Source organism: Lissotriton vulgaris, chromosome 10, assembly GCF_964263255.1.
Source record: "Lissotriton vulgaris chromosome 10, aLisVul1.2, whole genome shotgun sequence".
Taxonomy (NCBI): domain Eukaryota; kingdom Metazoa; phylum Chordata; class Amphibia; order Caudata; family Salamandridae; genus Lissotriton; species Lissotriton vulgaris.
This window is the reverse complement of record NC_141698.1, coordinates 663420168-663436576: the sequence shown is the minus strand read 5'-3', so window position 1 is coordinate 663436576 and position 16409 is coordinate 663420168. Positions and strand designations below refer to the sequence as shown.

Here is a 16409-nt window from a genome sequence, read left to right as displayed (position 1 = left end):
GTTGGACTTTGGCTCGATGATTGAACTGGTCATTCAGCGGTAGTTCACAAATGGCCTTCAGCAGCAAGTCATTTAGGTATGGAATTACAACCCAACTGCCAAAGGTAGGCAGTGACAACTGCCTTATCTTTTGTGAACACCTGACATGCCGAGGTGAGAGAGTAGGCAAGCACAGCAAACTGAAAGTGTTCCTGGACACCTTGAACTGCAGGTGCCTCCTTTGGCGCTGCACAATGGGTACATGAAACGCAAGATTAAAGACATCACCCAGTGTCCTGGGGCCACAGCAGATGATCTGAGCCAGCAAAGGCATTCTGAATTTGCTTTCTGGTATTCAACAGGGAGCAGATTAAAGTAGACCACAGGCTCTTACCTCATTTCTGAAAGAGGAAGTAGCATTAACAACATCCCTTACCATTTGATGGCAGCACTGGAGAGTAAAATATTCAGTTTCTGCAATGAAATTTCCAAGTGTTCCTCCATAGTCCAATCTGACAAGGAAGAGAGATGGGGCAGTAAGAATAAGAAGAGTAAGTGTGGTCCCTTAGAAAAGTCTGTCAGACCAATGTGACTTAATGAACTTCCAGATGGGGAGAAAATACTGACTCCTGCCTCCCACCAGCCTGGCATGAGCTGTAGAGGAGAAACCTAATCTGCTTGGTAGCTAGTGTAGCAGAAAAGGAGGACTTGAAGGATTGCTGATCCTGCAACTTTGTGCTGTCACTGCCAAAACCCTAATAGTACTGTCTGCTGTGCCACGGGTTGGGAAGGCTGACATTATAACAGACTGGAGCCCTAAAATAGCTTCGGAATTTCCTGAAATGGTGTGGAAGCGGTTTAGCTGGCCTCAGTAACCATAAAGCTGGTGCAGTGGCTTGGCTGTCTTTACATCTCCCAAGTGCAGCCTGCTTTTGCCCCTAAAGGGCCTGGACCTATCAAATGGCATATTTATTAGGAATACAGCGCCAGAAAATCTGGTCGACCTCAACCATGCAGGTCTTCGGAGCACAACACTGGTGTCAACAGCCCTGCTAAGAAAACTGATAATATCAAGGCCTGCACGGATTACATACTTCACTGCATCTAGGTCATCATGGATTGTCTGAGCAAAAGAAGCTGAGGCCCCCCCGGAACTGCTGACAATGTTCTACAGAGCATGTGCATACCGGCCCAGGAAACAAAACTTATTTATGGCAGTTGGGAGTTGGGACATGCTGGAGGCCAAAATATTCTCTCACTAAAAGCTTCAATCCTTTCTAATTCCCTTTCAGGGGAAGTTGTTGTGAAGGAACTGGGACTGACCGTACTAGCTGAGATTTGCACAATTAGACTATCAGTGTAAAGGGCTTAGTTAGGAACTCTGCCACAAACTAGGCACTTTCTTCTGTTGATGGCCCATGTAGTTAGTCAAACTGGATTTCAGGGGAGGTGCGATATTGACTTGCATTCTTTAATTTCAAGCATGCTTATAATCTGTGTCCTGGGAGACCCTGTATGGATTCTGGTACTTACCCTGTATGCATCTGTATGTGGCATGTAGTGCTGTAGATCCGCATGCTTTGCATACTCCTGCCTTCTAGTGTTGGTCGGTCCGGAGGTGTGCAAGTTGTTTTTGTTTGAAGAAGTCTTTCGAGTCACAAGTTTGAGTGACTCCTCCTCTTGGTGATAACGCGCAAGGGTATCAACTCCAATGTTAGATTGTATTCCCGCAGGCTGGGTAGAATGGAGTGTAAAGTTAGTGTAGTAAAGAAAGGTCCATGCATAGCAAAAATATGGGTAAAGGCAATTGAAACGGCCACAGGTGTCCGGGAATGATGGTAAGCGCATTTGAATCTACAGCACTACATGTCACATCCAGATGCTTACAGCTAACAATCCATTTGAGGCATGTGTAGCTGTAGATGCACATGCTTTGCATAGACTGTAAAGCAGCGCTCCTCAAAGTGGTGGCTTCCCTGTGAGCACTGCAGTTGTTTGAAAGAGTGTACGTAGCACTAACCTGTACTACATTAGCTGTTGACGTGCTAAAATATCCACACAATAATGCTTTATGAAGGTTTGCAGTGTAGACAATGTAGCTGCTTTGCAGATGTCAGCTAGTGGGAGGTTGCCCAGTAAAGCCACAGAAACCCATATTTTTCGAGTAGAGTGCGCTCTAATGGGTGTAGGAAAAGTCCTTTTGGCTTTAACGTAACATGTTGGAATGCACTTATTATCCATCTGGCTATGCCGGATTTGGAAATGTCAGCTAGAGGGATGCTGCCCAGGAAAGCCATGGAATACCCTATTTTTCGAGTAGTGTGTGCTCTAATGAGTGTAGGAAAAGTTATTTTTGCTTTAACGTAACATGGCTTTCCCTTGTATAGAGACAAAAAGTTGCTTTGTTGTTCTAAAAGTTTTAGTTCAGTTAATGCAGTACAATGATGGGCTCTTTTGACATCTAATGTATGGCGAGCCCTTTCTGCACCCGAGTCTGGTTGGTTGAGATGAACGTGGCAGACTACTTTAGAGAGGAATTGTTGGTAGGTGCAAGGATTACCCTGTCCTTGGAAGTTGGAGGAAAGGTTCTTGCTGTAGTGGGATAAGCTAATCCTAGTTGTGTGTTGAAGATAGCTCTCCGATACGGCTGACTTTGTGGAGATTGAAGGTGAAATTTTGTTAAACTGATGCTAAAATCGAACTGATGAAGCAGATCTATGGTAGCTTGAGGGCGTTGCTGGCAGACTGAGAACCGGCCTTGATAAGCCAGTTGTCCAGATAGGGGACAGCATGGATGTTTTATCTGTGGAGATGTGCTGCTACAACTGCTAGGCACTTGGTGGTTACTCAAGGGGCAGTAGAGAGTCCGAAAGGTAGGACTTTGAAGTGTTAGTGTTTTCCAGCTATCACAAATCATAGGTTTTTGCGATTTGCTGGGTGTATTTGAATGTGGAAATAGACATCATTCAGATGGAGGGCTGCAAGAAAGTCACTGTGAAGTGGGATCAAGTCTGTGAGTTTGACCATATGAAAGTGCTCTGACAAGATGCAGTGGTTTAGTGGCCTTAGAACTAAAATAGTATGTAAAGATACATCCTTTTTGGAAATTAAGAAGTATACAGAGTATAATCCTGACCCTTGATGGTACAGAGGTTTGGGTTATATAGCTCTTTTGAGAAGTAAAGCTTGAACTTCCTGGTAGAGCACGAACTTCCTGTCTGAGCAGTGTTTGATGTTCCAGTGATAGCCTGTGGGTGCGAGGAGGAATGGTTGGAGGTGTGGCGATGAGCTCCAGACAGTAGCCTTGTTGGATAATGTCCAACACGCACTGGTCTGATGTTATTGGCAGCCATGTGGGTAGAATATTTTGTATACAATACCGGCAGATGTTATATGGTCGGGGGGGGGGGGGGGGGGGGGGTTGGGGGTCATGGTGAGTGAAGTCACTGTTTGCTGGTGGGTGTTCCTCCGTGTGGGGAAACACCTTTTGCCTCTACATTTGGTATTGTTGCCACTGTCGGAGCCTTTGCAGTAACCTCTGTTGGAGGATTTTGGCTACGTTGGTAAGAGGTGTAGGCTCCTGGAGTTGTGGTTTTGGAGCCCCCACAGTAGCCAAAACGGCAAAAGAAGCCCAGAGGTGTAGGTGTCTGAAAGGCCCCATATTTTGCCATTTGGGTATTTTATTTTCTCTAGGGCCTCGTCTACTTGGGGCCCAAAGAGATGTTCCTCATCAAAAGGTTCCATTTAGGATTTGCTATACCTCTGGCTTGAAGCCTGAAATACGCAGTTAAGCATGGCCACGAAGCAGGACGCTAGAGTCAATTCCTCATTTTGCTGTGTCAGCAGAGTCTAGGGCACGGGGTATAACCTTCTGTGACAAATTCGTCCCCTTTTCCTGTGCTCATCTGGGAGATGTTGGAGGAGCTCCTCCTTTTTGTTCAAGTGAGCACAATATCTGGCCAGCAAACTCTGAGAACTGGTGATACTGTTTGCAGATGTGGCTGCCACCCTTTTCATTGCTGCGTCAATGTACTTGCTTTCCTTGTCGGTTGCAACACCGCTACTTGAGAGTTTGCTCTTTTACAACGGCTAGTGACTACTAGAGAGGTTGGTGGTTACTGCTCTCTCACATAAATGGGATCTGAAGGAGAGTTTGTGTATATGTATATTATTTTTCACCTAAGGTGTTATTATATGAGCCTTAACAGGGACTTTGAAAAAGTTGTCCATGTGCAGTAACATACCCTTCTCAGGCATGTATTGGGTGCAACTATGTATAGATGATAACTTTTCAAAAAATAAATCCTCATCTAGGGGTTCTTTGTGTAGTTGAACGTTATGGAATGAAAGCAGCAGCCCTTCCTATTAACTCCTGATATGTGGTGGAATCATCAGGTGATGGACGTGAGGGATATAGATCAGAAACAGTGTTCCTCAAGGTTCTACATCGTATGCATTACAGAAGTCATCATATGGTACAATTCCAAATATGGCATCCACCTGCATAGTTTCCACCTGCGTTATCACCCAGGGATACCAGAGGTTGAGAAGTTTTGGTGATCCTCAGACCGTAGTGCAGATATTGAGTCTGGTTGTAGAGGTGGTGAGGGTGGGGGAAGTGGTAGAGGACAATTTGCTTTGTCCTTTTTGGTGGAGTAGGTAAATCAAATGCATTCTTGTAAAGACAGTTGTCTTTTTGATGATGGCGTTGTTGTAGCATGAGGTCTTGTAAGGATGCATCCAGTCTGAGGCTGAATATGGATCTTAATTAAGCGTTCAATATCTCCTGTAGTTTATGGAGAATTGGTTCGACTGGTGCTACGGCAATCTATTTCAGAGTCTGCTTGGAAGGTTTCAGATTCAAGCAGTGTTTCGGCCCCGAAGTACCACTTGGTGCGAAGTGGTGGATGCAGAAGGTTGGTTATGCACCGATGGGCGGGTAGGTGCTAAGGGTTGTTCGTGCCAAAGGCTTTGGCTGGTGCTGAGCCGGACCATGGGGCATCCGAACCAGCCACTTGGTGCGAGTGTTCAACACAGAGCAGAGGGGCAAGGGTTACATTACTCAGTGCTTTGGCCTCCATTGTGGTGTCCATTACCTCAAAGTTGAGTTCAGATTCGGATTCAAACTGTTTGAGAGAGAATACCTCTCCTTCCAGCCTGTGGGTGGTGCTCTTCTGCACAGACGTCTTCATGACCGAAGAGGTCGGGAGTGTCTTTTGTGCTCTTCTGCTACATCTCGAGCAGGCGTGCACGATACTCTCTGAGGGTGGTCTTTGAGCGCAAAAACAGACATGCCTCGTAATCCGCCATCCTCTGTTCCGGTGACAAACAGGTTCCATAGCTGATGGGAGGCAGTCTGCGGGTATTTTGCATGGCACTGGGGGCAGAAATGGAAAGGCATCTGTTGTATTACCAGCAGGGCCTTTTAAGGAGGACCTAGAGGAGACAGAGTTCAATGGCCCCAAAGGGAGAGGCCGCAGTAGAAGCACGTCGATTTATTGAACGATTGTCCCCTGGTACGCAGAGTGGTAACGCGCGATTGCAAACAGTACCGGTGCATGTTAAAGTGGATTGGGAACCAAAGAGAGATCTGCAATGGCCTTGACCCCGAGGGCTAGCACATACTGCGGAAAGAAAACAATCTAACAATGGAGTTGATGCTCATGCACATTACCACCAAGAGGAGGAGTCACTCAAACTATTTACTCGAAAGACTTCTTCGAAGAAAAACAACTTGCACACATCTGGATCAAACAATATATGGCAGGAGTATGCAAAGCATGTACATCTACAGCTACACATGCCTCAAACGTTTTGTACAGGGACGGAGTTGGAAACGAAAAAAGAATGGAGCCTCTGCTGATAGTTGCACTGTGGTGTTGGTGCTGGGTTAGAGTAAGGCTGCATAATGACCAGTTGCACTTTTGTGATCTTGTAGCCTGACAGCAGTAAGACGTAGTTTGGGGGTCTGAGAAAGAGGATCAGCAAAGGATCATCCGCTGGCACCGGTGGAGTCTATACCAGCGATAGCACTGCAGAAAATGAGTGTATAGAGGCCCTTGCAGCTCTGAGGCGCTAGAGGGTGCCCGAGTGTAGCTAATATGTGCATAATAGCAGCATTAAAAGAAAGCCATCTACTGCGTGGTTGACAAAAGCTCAGGTAACCCCAGAACCCCGGGGCCAGTTTAGCAACCTGTTCCAAAACCAGGTGACTGAAGGAGCAACCAAAAGTCAAAATTGGGAGTGGGATCGTCTTCAGCTGGAAGGATCCCAAACAAAAAAGTTCTGTGGAACTCTCTACAGCTATTTTCCATCAATGGTATATGCTTTGCCAGCGACGTACTCCTAGTTGGTAGTGTCATCATTGGGTCTTACTTCCGCCACCAGAAGGTAATCGCTCTGGTCGAGAGATTATTTGAGATGCAGATATGGAATTGTGACTTAAAATTACCTCTTATCTAGAAAAAGTACTTTAATGGAAAATTTAGATAAGGGTAAAGTTAAAAAAGGAAATAGACGTGATGTACGATGTGTCCCCTCACATCATGTAGTGAAAACTACGCATCATAAAAAATGGTATACATGTTTCAGCCCACCTGCGCCCTCTCGGGTCGTTGGCTTTTTTCGGTACCAATAGTGTGTGGGATCCCTCTTCTTTGGATATCCCAGGGCAGGTGGAACACTGTCCCCAGATATTTCTATATGATCCGGATTGATTCTATCGGGTTTAGGTGAGAACACTTTTGTCTGCTAAAATTAAGAAAAAATAGCAAATAATAATATGGATCAAGTTCTATCGATCTGGTGTATATGGGTGCTATATGGATAAGTGACTTACCTGTAATCCTAGTTCTCTTCCTGGGGTATCCTCATCAAAGTCATAAGCACTGAATATTCCCACCCACGTGCGGGGACCTCGGAGATAATATAAAAATTATATATGGAAAGCATTTAACAAAAACTGGCACCATGCCTTTAACCAGTTGGCTGCTAGTGGTTTTCCCCTCCTGTGCTGGAAAGTAAGATTTATCATTGTTCATGACAAGGTCAGCTCGTCATAAGCACAGCTCCACTGTGCCTCATGACGAGCTGAGCTTGTCATGAGCAGGGAAGGGGTTAAGTCAGCCATGACCCCAGGCTTCCCATCATGCCTCAGGGGTGACTGTTAGGTCAGTTCTTTGCATAACCCTGAAAGTCAAGGCTCAACAATATCCATAAACACTTTGCTTGTGTCTCAAAAAGGGCACTGTTTGGATCCCATTTTTGCAAGCTGGGATATGATAAAAGTTCTCACTCCACGTCAGCTCCCGTGGACTGATCACTTCCTGGTCCCATTTCAATGCTTCTACCATACTATGAAGAACATTGATCTTGGGAAAGGAAACATTAAGAAACGCAAATGGAGATTATACTCCAAAGAGAATTTTATAAACGCAATCCAGAAAGCACAATCCCCCCAGCCCACAGACAGTGAACAAGCGAACAAGGATTTTAATCTTCTTGTTACCACCACCTTAGACGAGATAGCCCCTATGTGCAAGGGTAAAACCAAAGAGGGCAGACAGCGCACCGCCCCGTGGTTCACTACAGAACTACAGCAATTAAAATCGAACTGTAAAAAGCTAGAAAGGACCTGGAGAAGGAACCCAGGTGTACAAACCAAAACCAGCTATAACTCATCCCACCGCAGATATCAGTACGCGGTACGCAGAGCAAAAGCTAAATACTTTCAGACGCGGATCGAAGATTCTGAATGCTCCTCACGAGAACTGTTCAGGATCTACAAAGAAATCTCCCTAGTATCGAGCTCCAATACCCCTACGAATACCTCCATGGAGGGTTGCAACAAAATCGCAGATTTCTTCTCCAATAAAGTTAAAAAGATCTACGCCTCCTTCTCCAAACAACCAGAAAAGGGTTCAGACTTCATAGCAGACAGTCCATCGACAGCCCCAGAATCTGCACTACGAGATTTTAACGTCCCCACAGCTGACAAATTAACAAAGATATGTCGAAGCGTGAAGTCTGGGTCCCCTAATGATCCGGCCCCGGCCTGGGTATTCTCAGAGGGCCTAACTGCCCTGGAACCCCACATTAGACACGTTTTACAAACCTCCTTTTCCACTCAACGGGTACCGATGGAGTGGAAGAAGGCCATAGTACTGCCTATCAGAAAAAAACCAACAATAAGCCTGGAGGTCCTGGAAAACCTCAGACCCATTTCCCTACTGCCGTACGTGGCAAAGGTGGCTGAGAAGGTGGTTAACGCTCAGCTCACTGAACATCTGGAAAAATGGAATATACTCCATCCTTCACAGTCAGGCTTCAGGGCGGGCTACTCCACGGAGACGGCCCTCCTTAGAGCTACTGAGACCTTAAGAGCAGGGGCAGATGCAGGTCACACTATGGCCTTGATTATGCTTGACCTTAGCGCGGCTTTTGACACCGTAGCACATTCCATCTTGCTACGGTGTCTACAAGAAGCCGGGGTCGTTGGTCCTGCGCTGGGCTGGCTGCAATCGTTTCTGACGGAAAGATGCTTCCAAGTACAGCAAGGGACTTGCCGATCAGTGGAGATGTCACTAGACCAGGGAGTGCCTCAGGGCTCGGCTCTAAGCCCTACTCTTTTTAACTTATATATGGCCTCACTAGCTAAAGTGGTACAGGCCTATGGGGTGGAACTGGTGTCGTACGCTGACGACACCCAACTGCTCATCTCCCTATCACAGAACACCTCCAACACCCCGCACAACTTCAAAGCATGTATGCAGGCCCTAGCTGAATGGATGGATGCCCACTGTTTAAAACTTAATGGCTCTAAAACAGAGGTGTTGGTGGTAGGGGGAAAAAGGGAAGACTGGTCGGATGAATGGTGGCCTTCTTGTCTGGGTCCTACCCCCATACCATGTCAGGAGGCAAAGAATTTAGGGATCTGGATGAACCCTGCCCTCTCCTATGATGGTCACATTAGGCGTCTTGTAGGCAAATGTTTTGGAGTACTGAAGACTCTTAATAAAACTTTAGACCTCCTCCCTCTGTCGGCCAGAAGAACACTAACGCAGGCACTAGTGACTTCGCGATTAGACTATGGAAACATCCTGTTCCTAGGGGCTACCGAAGGCAGCTTAGGCCGCCTACAAGTCATACAGAACTCCGCCGCCAGACTGGTGCTAAGAAGACCAAGGAGAGCCAACTCAAAAAAGGCACTGGATGCGCTCCATTGGTTACCTGTAAAGAAGCGTGTGCGGTACAAGTGCCTCCTCTTCTGTCACCGTATCGTCTGGGACAGATCGCCGACTTACCTCAAGGACTTAATCAGCAGATACGAACCTACCAGGTCCCTACGATCAGAGGGCGCCGGACTGCTGATAGTCCCTAGAATTAAGAAGGCAAGAATGGGTGGACGCTCATTTGCACTCCAAGCAGCCCAACAGTGGAACAAACTCCCCTGTGCTATGAGACTGGAGAGCAACGAATCGCGGTTTAGGGCCCTGCTCAAAACTCATCTATACTCCTCATAATTCGGGTTGTCTGTTTGCTGGTTTCTTGGTCAGTGTCAGCGCGGGGACACGCCGTGATGGCGTTACTGTGCGCTCTACAAACTCGATATTATTATTATTATTATTTACCTGGTGAGGCGGGTGGGTTGCTTATGACTTTGATGAGGATACCCCGGAAGAGAACTAGGGTTACAGGTAAGTAACTTATCCTTTTCTTCCAAGGGATCCTCATCAATAGTCATAAGCACTGAATAGAATAGCAAGCCCATCAACCATCTGCAGGTAAATGAGAAACACATGACCTAACCAAAGACTGAAACAGCTGAAATCAACCGTTAAACAGATTAGACAAGGAGGCCTGGCCCACCTGGGTATCTGCTCTAGTGTCTGAGTCCAGACAGTAGTGTCTGGTAAATGTATGGACGGACCTCCAAGTCGCCACCTTACAAATCTCAGACATGGGCACATTATGAAGAAAAGCTCTAGTAGCCGCTTTTCATCGGGCGTACCGGAGGGTAGCCATTCTTCAAGCCCTGCAGAAAATCTTTCACAGCTTGTAACTGGGAAAAAGAAGGTTGGGAAGGTGAGCGCCTATAAGCTGTAATAGCTGCTAAATGCACCTTAATGGGATTACATTTCAACCCTGCTTTAGCCAGATATAATAGGTAAGGGAGAAGTTCCTCTTCCTGAACCTTGATAGGATGACAATTGTTCTGCATACACCACATGTAAAAACGCTTCCACTTGCATGCATAGGAATGCCTTGTGGAAGGACGTCTCGCCTCTTTCAAAATGGAAATGCAGCCCTGCCGCAGTCCTAGGTGGCCGTATTGTACGACTTCAGGAGCCATGCTGTCAAGTTCAGTGACGGAAGGTTGGGATGATGAATCCTCCTGTTCATCTTGGACAGCAGGTCCGGCCTGCACAGCAGCCTTCTGTGAGGACACTGACAGATGTAGGTGGTCCCGGCCAGTCGGGGGCAATGAGATTCATCTTTGTGTACAAGTGAGCTAGCTTGCTCACCACCTTCGGGATCAGCGGAAGGGGTGGAAAGGCATACACAAATTCCCCTGACCAGTCTATAAAAAGGACATTCTCTTTCGATCCTGGTCGCTAGAATCTTGAGGCGAAGTCTCGGCATTTGGTGTTTTCGTCGTCCGCGAAGAGATCTATGGTGGGACGACCCCATGACTGGAAATTGTTTTAGACTACCTCGTCATTGAGAACCCAGTCCTCTCTGTCTTCGAAATGCCGGCTTAGAGCATCCGCACTCACGTTCTGTTCTCCTGGGAGATGGACTGATGTGACTGACACAGGAGCCAATGCCACAGATTTTGTGCCTCCAGCAAAAGGGTGCGTGAGCCTGTTCCTCCCTGCATGTTCAGGTAGTACATTGTGGTGGTGTTGTCCGTTTGTACTAACACTGATGATGCTTGAATCGAGGGCAGGAAAGCTTTGAGGGCTAGATGGACTGCCCTCAGCTCCAACATATTGATGTGGTAGGATCGCTCTTTGGGAGACCACAGTCCTTGCATCTGGCAATGACCCATGTGTGCCCCCCAACCTTGCAGAGAGGCATCTGTGATCAGTGTCTGTGCAGGTGGAGGTTGATGGAACGGAATCCCGACTTGCATATTTCGCAGTTTCATCTACCAAGGTATGGAAGCTCGCGCTGTGTTTGACAGACTTATCTTGTCGTCCCAGCGAACTGACTGCTGGTCCCACTTGTCCTCCAGATCCTGCTGGAGAAGACGCATCCGTAGCCTGGCATTGGGGACCAGAAAAATGCAGGATGCCATCGGATAGCAGGGAGGCTATCCTTCGTACCATCAGATCCTAGTTTGTAAGAACCAGTTGGCATTTCCGAGTGATGGAACACTCTCTCCTCCGAAGGAAACACTTTTCCTGCCTCGGAGTCCAGCAGAGCTCCCAGGAAAAAAGTATTTTCTGCGTTTGTTGCGAAGTTGACTTGTTGAAATACAAATGTAGACCCAACCGGTAGCATAGATCGATGCAGCTCAGAAAGTGGTTCCTTACACTGTCTGGGGTAGGACCTTTCAACAGCCAGTAGTCCAGATATGGGTACACGATGAAGCACTGTAGTGAATCCCACAGGGATCTATCATAGCGGCCCAATAGCGCCTCCGCATTGGATACCTTCAGCAAGGAGGCCGAGGTGCCGCGTACCCTTCGTTCCCAGGAGTCTTGAGTCTTGTCTCCTTGTCTGGTGGTACAGTGGAGGAAGATGCCACAGCATGAGTTTCTCGCCGCTGCGATGATCTCTGAATCCGGGGGAGGGTCGGCTCCGAGGAAGAGTTGGTCCTCCTCTGGCGAACGATATTTTTTGAGAATCCTCGCTGGGACAGATTTTATCGTCGCAGACGTGAGGAATACGTCCATGACTGGTTCTATGATCCCTGGAACCAAGGGAAGCAGAGGTTTGGCCGCTGTCTTGTGATGCAGTATTTCGAAAATCATTGAAGACTTGGTCTGGCGAGCTGTCATGGGAATCCCCAGCTTAAGTGCCCCTCTGCCTAAAATGTCTTGGAAAGTGAAGATATCGTCCACTGGAGAGATCCTCGAAGGTGGACTGTCAGTCTGTGTTGGAGAATAGACTCTACGTGAGCGAGTAGAAGATGAGGAAGAAGTAGGAGATCTGCGTTCTCTTCTCCTGCTCCTTGACCTGGATCTCCGTCTGCTTGAGCGCACCGGGGTGTGCGTTCACACGCTGGGCCTAGAAGGAGGTCGATCCCAATCCACCTGCTGTGTTAACCAAGCTGCTTTACCTTTGTCGGGGGCCCACTGATTTAATGGCCTGTACCATCTAGGCGACAACCTGATGGTAGGCAACTTCTGTCTTTCTCTCCTCTCAGGGGAACGTGCAGGGGTAGATGGCCTCACTTCTTCATACAGTGATCCTGCTGCTGAATGTCCTGACACTGCACTGTCAGAAGAATAAATTACCACCTCCGGGGACTTAGAGGTAGATCCACAATGAGAGTTAGGAAAGCCTGAGGGAGATGACGAGAGGCCTCTCCTGAAGGACACCTAGAGCGAGATCTGGAGCGACTCCGTGATCCCTGGTGTCTTGAGGGAGACTGCCCTGAAGAAAACCTCTTTTTAGAAGGTGGGCACAAGCGTACAGGAGAACATCCCATTGATTTAGAAAGCCTCTCAGACGCCAATGCCGCTTCCTTTCTCGACGTCTCCTTTGGAGATCTCTGCTCCGACGTCGGCCGGTGATCCGGTGACGGAGTTGTCACACGACGTCGTTCTTACGGGAGTCTTCTGCATCGATATTGAGGTGTGGGTCAACGTATGTTTTGACGCTGAAGGTGGTGACTGGTCTCTCGATGCCAAAGACTGATGTACCATCCTTGGCAGAGACCTGTGACTCTACGTCGAACGCCGTTGAGACGCCAACGGAGCAACTTGCTTCGACGTCTGAGTCGTGCCTCAACGTTGATCGCTGGTGCGACAACGGAAAGCTGTGCCTCGAGGTCGATCGCTTGTGCAACGGAGTGATCTGCCTCGATGTCGTATGCCCACCTGGCGAAGACTGCGACCTGCCTCTCTACGTTGAACGCCGCCTGGTTGACGTCAACGGAGGTACCGGAGTTCTCGAGGTCGAAGTCTTCGCCAACAAAGGATGGTGAGCTGTCTTCGAAGATGTTTTCGTCATCGCCGATCCCGACGGAGAACAGGTCGGGACTTCTCTCGACGTCGTCAGAGTTCTCCTCTTCTGCTGCCTTTTAGGAGACCTACCTCTTTCAGAGAGGCCATAAATTCGAATTCTCTCTCTGTCTTTGATGGGTCTCCTTGACAAGTTCTTGCAGTGTTGACAGCTGTCTGCAGAATGAGTCTCAGGGAGACAGAGGATACACACAGGGTGTGTGTCAGTCCTTGCCTTTTTGCCACGGGATGGGCAAGGATTAAATAGGGAAGGCATTTTGACAAAAATAAACCTTTTTAGAGAAACAAAAAAGGCAGCACCAGCATTCAAGTCTAAAAAAGTCGAGTGAAAGTGAAAAACTTGAAGAATATCAAGATATTTTTGACAGAAAGTCAAAAAAGTTAGGAGCTGTACAACCAGGGTCCTGACTGAAGGAGCGGGAAAGAACAACTGACCTAACTGTCACCCCTGAGGCATGATGGGAAGCCAGGGGTCATGGCTTCGTTAAAGGCACGGTGTTTTTGTTGAAAATGCTTTCATTTTCTATGCTATTGTTTTACAATGCAGCCTGTGGGCTAACAATGCTAGTTTATTTGCAATTTTCATGATATACAAGTGTTTTTCTCATTAAAACAAAGAGTTCAAGTGCTATTTGACCTAATGTGTGTTTTTATATACTTGCAAATACAGTCTTATAGATAATTACATTGTTTAGCCTCAGTTTGGGAGCTGCATTGGTGTGAGAAAAAATGATATATGTACATACATATATGTGGAGTTAGATATATATGATTTCCATATATAATTCTTATATTATTTCCGGGGTCCCCGCACATGGCCGGGAATATTCAGTGCTTATGACTTTGATGAGGATCCCCTGGAAGAGAATACTTGTTCTATTGCCCTCGATGACTATGTATTGTATCCATATAGAGTATTACCCTTCATCACTAGATATTATGCTACTATCAATCATATGAGCCTTGTATGCATCGAAATAGCTTACCTGCCATATTGTTAGCATCTGCATTAACTTGTCAATCAGGTACGCAGTGATTCTCTATTGTCCTAGATAAGCAGTCTTCGAGATAACTAATAAACCTAGTTTGTGCGCGTTCCAGTTTGTGACATATTTAAAAATTGAGTTTGTTATATTTTGCCCTTAATGATAAGTTGTTGCCCCATGTTGCATGGACAACCATTCTAAAGTTTTTGAATAAGTGGTATTTGTCTATCTGTAAGACGTTTGTCACGTCTGTAGTTCGCTATCTTTTACTTTGAAGGAGTGCAACGAGTATCTTGACGTTGCCACGCCTCCTTTTTTGAGTTAGAGTGGAGGGCTGGGTTTGAGTCCGGCTTTGTCGTTTTAGGATTTTTTTTTAACTTTGACTTACCCGAAGATTTCAAGTGAGATCCTTTGCAGGTTTCATAACTGGGGCCAAGATCCTGTGTACAACTTAAAGTGGGACTACAGTTTTGTGTGTGACCTCTTATTGTGTCCGGATTCAACATTCCAGTACAGAATTGCCTTTGGTTGAATAAGGGTGCACATGTAGCACAGATTTATGACCAGAGCCAATGCACCAAAGGCACACCTTGCGCAGGTTTGTGACCAACAGGTGCTTCCTGCAGTGCTAACAGTTTGAAGCCTGTAATATTCAGCGGCGGCAAGATTCCCTAGCACACTGTCTTCACATTTTTTGTTGTAAGAGTTCAAACGTTTAGGTGCAGAGATACAGATCCATGTCAAAGAGCACCAAAAAGAAAGAACGGACTTCAGCCAGGAAGGGTGACATTTATATGCTGCTCAGTCAGTCACGTCTGGGGCAGGACGAAGCCTAAGTAGCGCAAGCACACACTTCCGCATACACAGAGCACCTGCGAGCGTGTGGGAACACTGCTGTTGAAATTTTCCCGATTCAGCCCAGCATTTAGGGATATTCAAAAGGTGAGAATCTGCAGTTAGAAGTATCCATCAGAAGGCAAATGTATTTGATCGTTTGCAAATTGAGCTGGACATGTATGTGTAAAGCAAAGAGAGTTGCACTACTGTGAGGTACTTCTAGAGATTTTTTTTTTAATAACTAATGTTCTTCAAGAATACCAAGGAGCTCTCTTCAAAGGTTTGTACAATGGCAAATTTTATTGAAAAAACAAAAGTTTTAAAAATGGTAAATTATTGCACATCTAAGTGCACACACTTAAATTATTCATTCCACAAGGGATCAAATCCCTGTACCATTTAGCACTGTTTGTTTATGTACTTCTATTTTAGGAGTTGCAGTACTAAACGCAAGGGTATAGGAAATGTTTTCCATCAACGGGAAAACATTTGCAAAACAAATTAAAGTTCTCAATGTAAGCTTCAAGGAAAAAAACAATAAGTTTACCCTACTGCAGAATCACACAGACACAAAAAGCTGCAGATACTATGCATGAAAGAATGCACCACAAACATCAGCATTTATTAATTTCCAATGTCAAGCAAAAGATTGTAGTCCAGTTTGCTCTCATTTGTATTTGCTTATGCTTAGAAACAATACACAGTTCAACAATTGTCAAAACAATCTGCCAGCATTCATGCACAACTAGAAAATATTCTGGAATGGATTAATTATTAACATTCACTGCCACATGTATAAAAAGTGAGAATTAAAACTGCTGGAAATGTTAAATTTACATCAGATTTAGTACTACGTGACATTTTAAACAAAACAGTAAAGCAAGATTCATGCAAATGTTACAGTACATTTTGTACCAGCCTTACGAAGAACGACGGTTCACCTACAATTTAATAAAAACTAAACGCGTACAAAATTTACAACAATATTAAGACAAAAATAATTATGAACATGGTCCCGACGCAGAACTGAAAGTCTATGACAAGTATAAGCTCCATCGAGCTTTTTATAAATACTTTGTAGAATAGGTACAGTAATGCTCAAAGTACAGTTCCTTTGAAATCTTCAAAATACGTTCCTGTTAATCCACAAATGGTGCTCGTTTTAGGTTAACATTTCGGTTAAATGCGTGCGTTGAATTTATTTGTTATCCAAGCGTAGCAGCTGCTCCTTACCATTTACTGTTAAGGACTTTAATTGGCCATCTTCTTCGACCTCCACTCTTTCTTGTCCATTCTCAATAATTCTTTAAAACAAAACCACTAGTCAGTAAGATCGGTAAATACAATTTAGAAATGCGCTGTTTAATATGATACAAGGACTAGACAAAACAAACAGTCTTTTGGATTTAAGTAA

General features: G+C 45.9%; 1 protein-coding gene across 2 annotated transcripts in view; it reads right to left on the bottom strand.

The window, feature by feature from the left end:
• Positions 1-16409, bottom strand: part of DNAJB6 (DnaJ heat shock protein family (Hsp40) member B6) — a 510499-nt gene that overhangs the window by 271991 nt on the left and 222099 nt on the right. The window contains exon 8 of one of the 2 annotated variants that reach the window (XM_086941496.1): positions 16229-16299. In XM_086941496.1, coding sequence (XP_086797622.1) covers positions 16229-16299 — 71 coding nt within the window. Of the gene's footprint in view, positions 1-15268; positions 16300-16409 lie in introns of those variants that run through there. The other variant, XM_086941497.1, reaches the window with a different exon arrangement.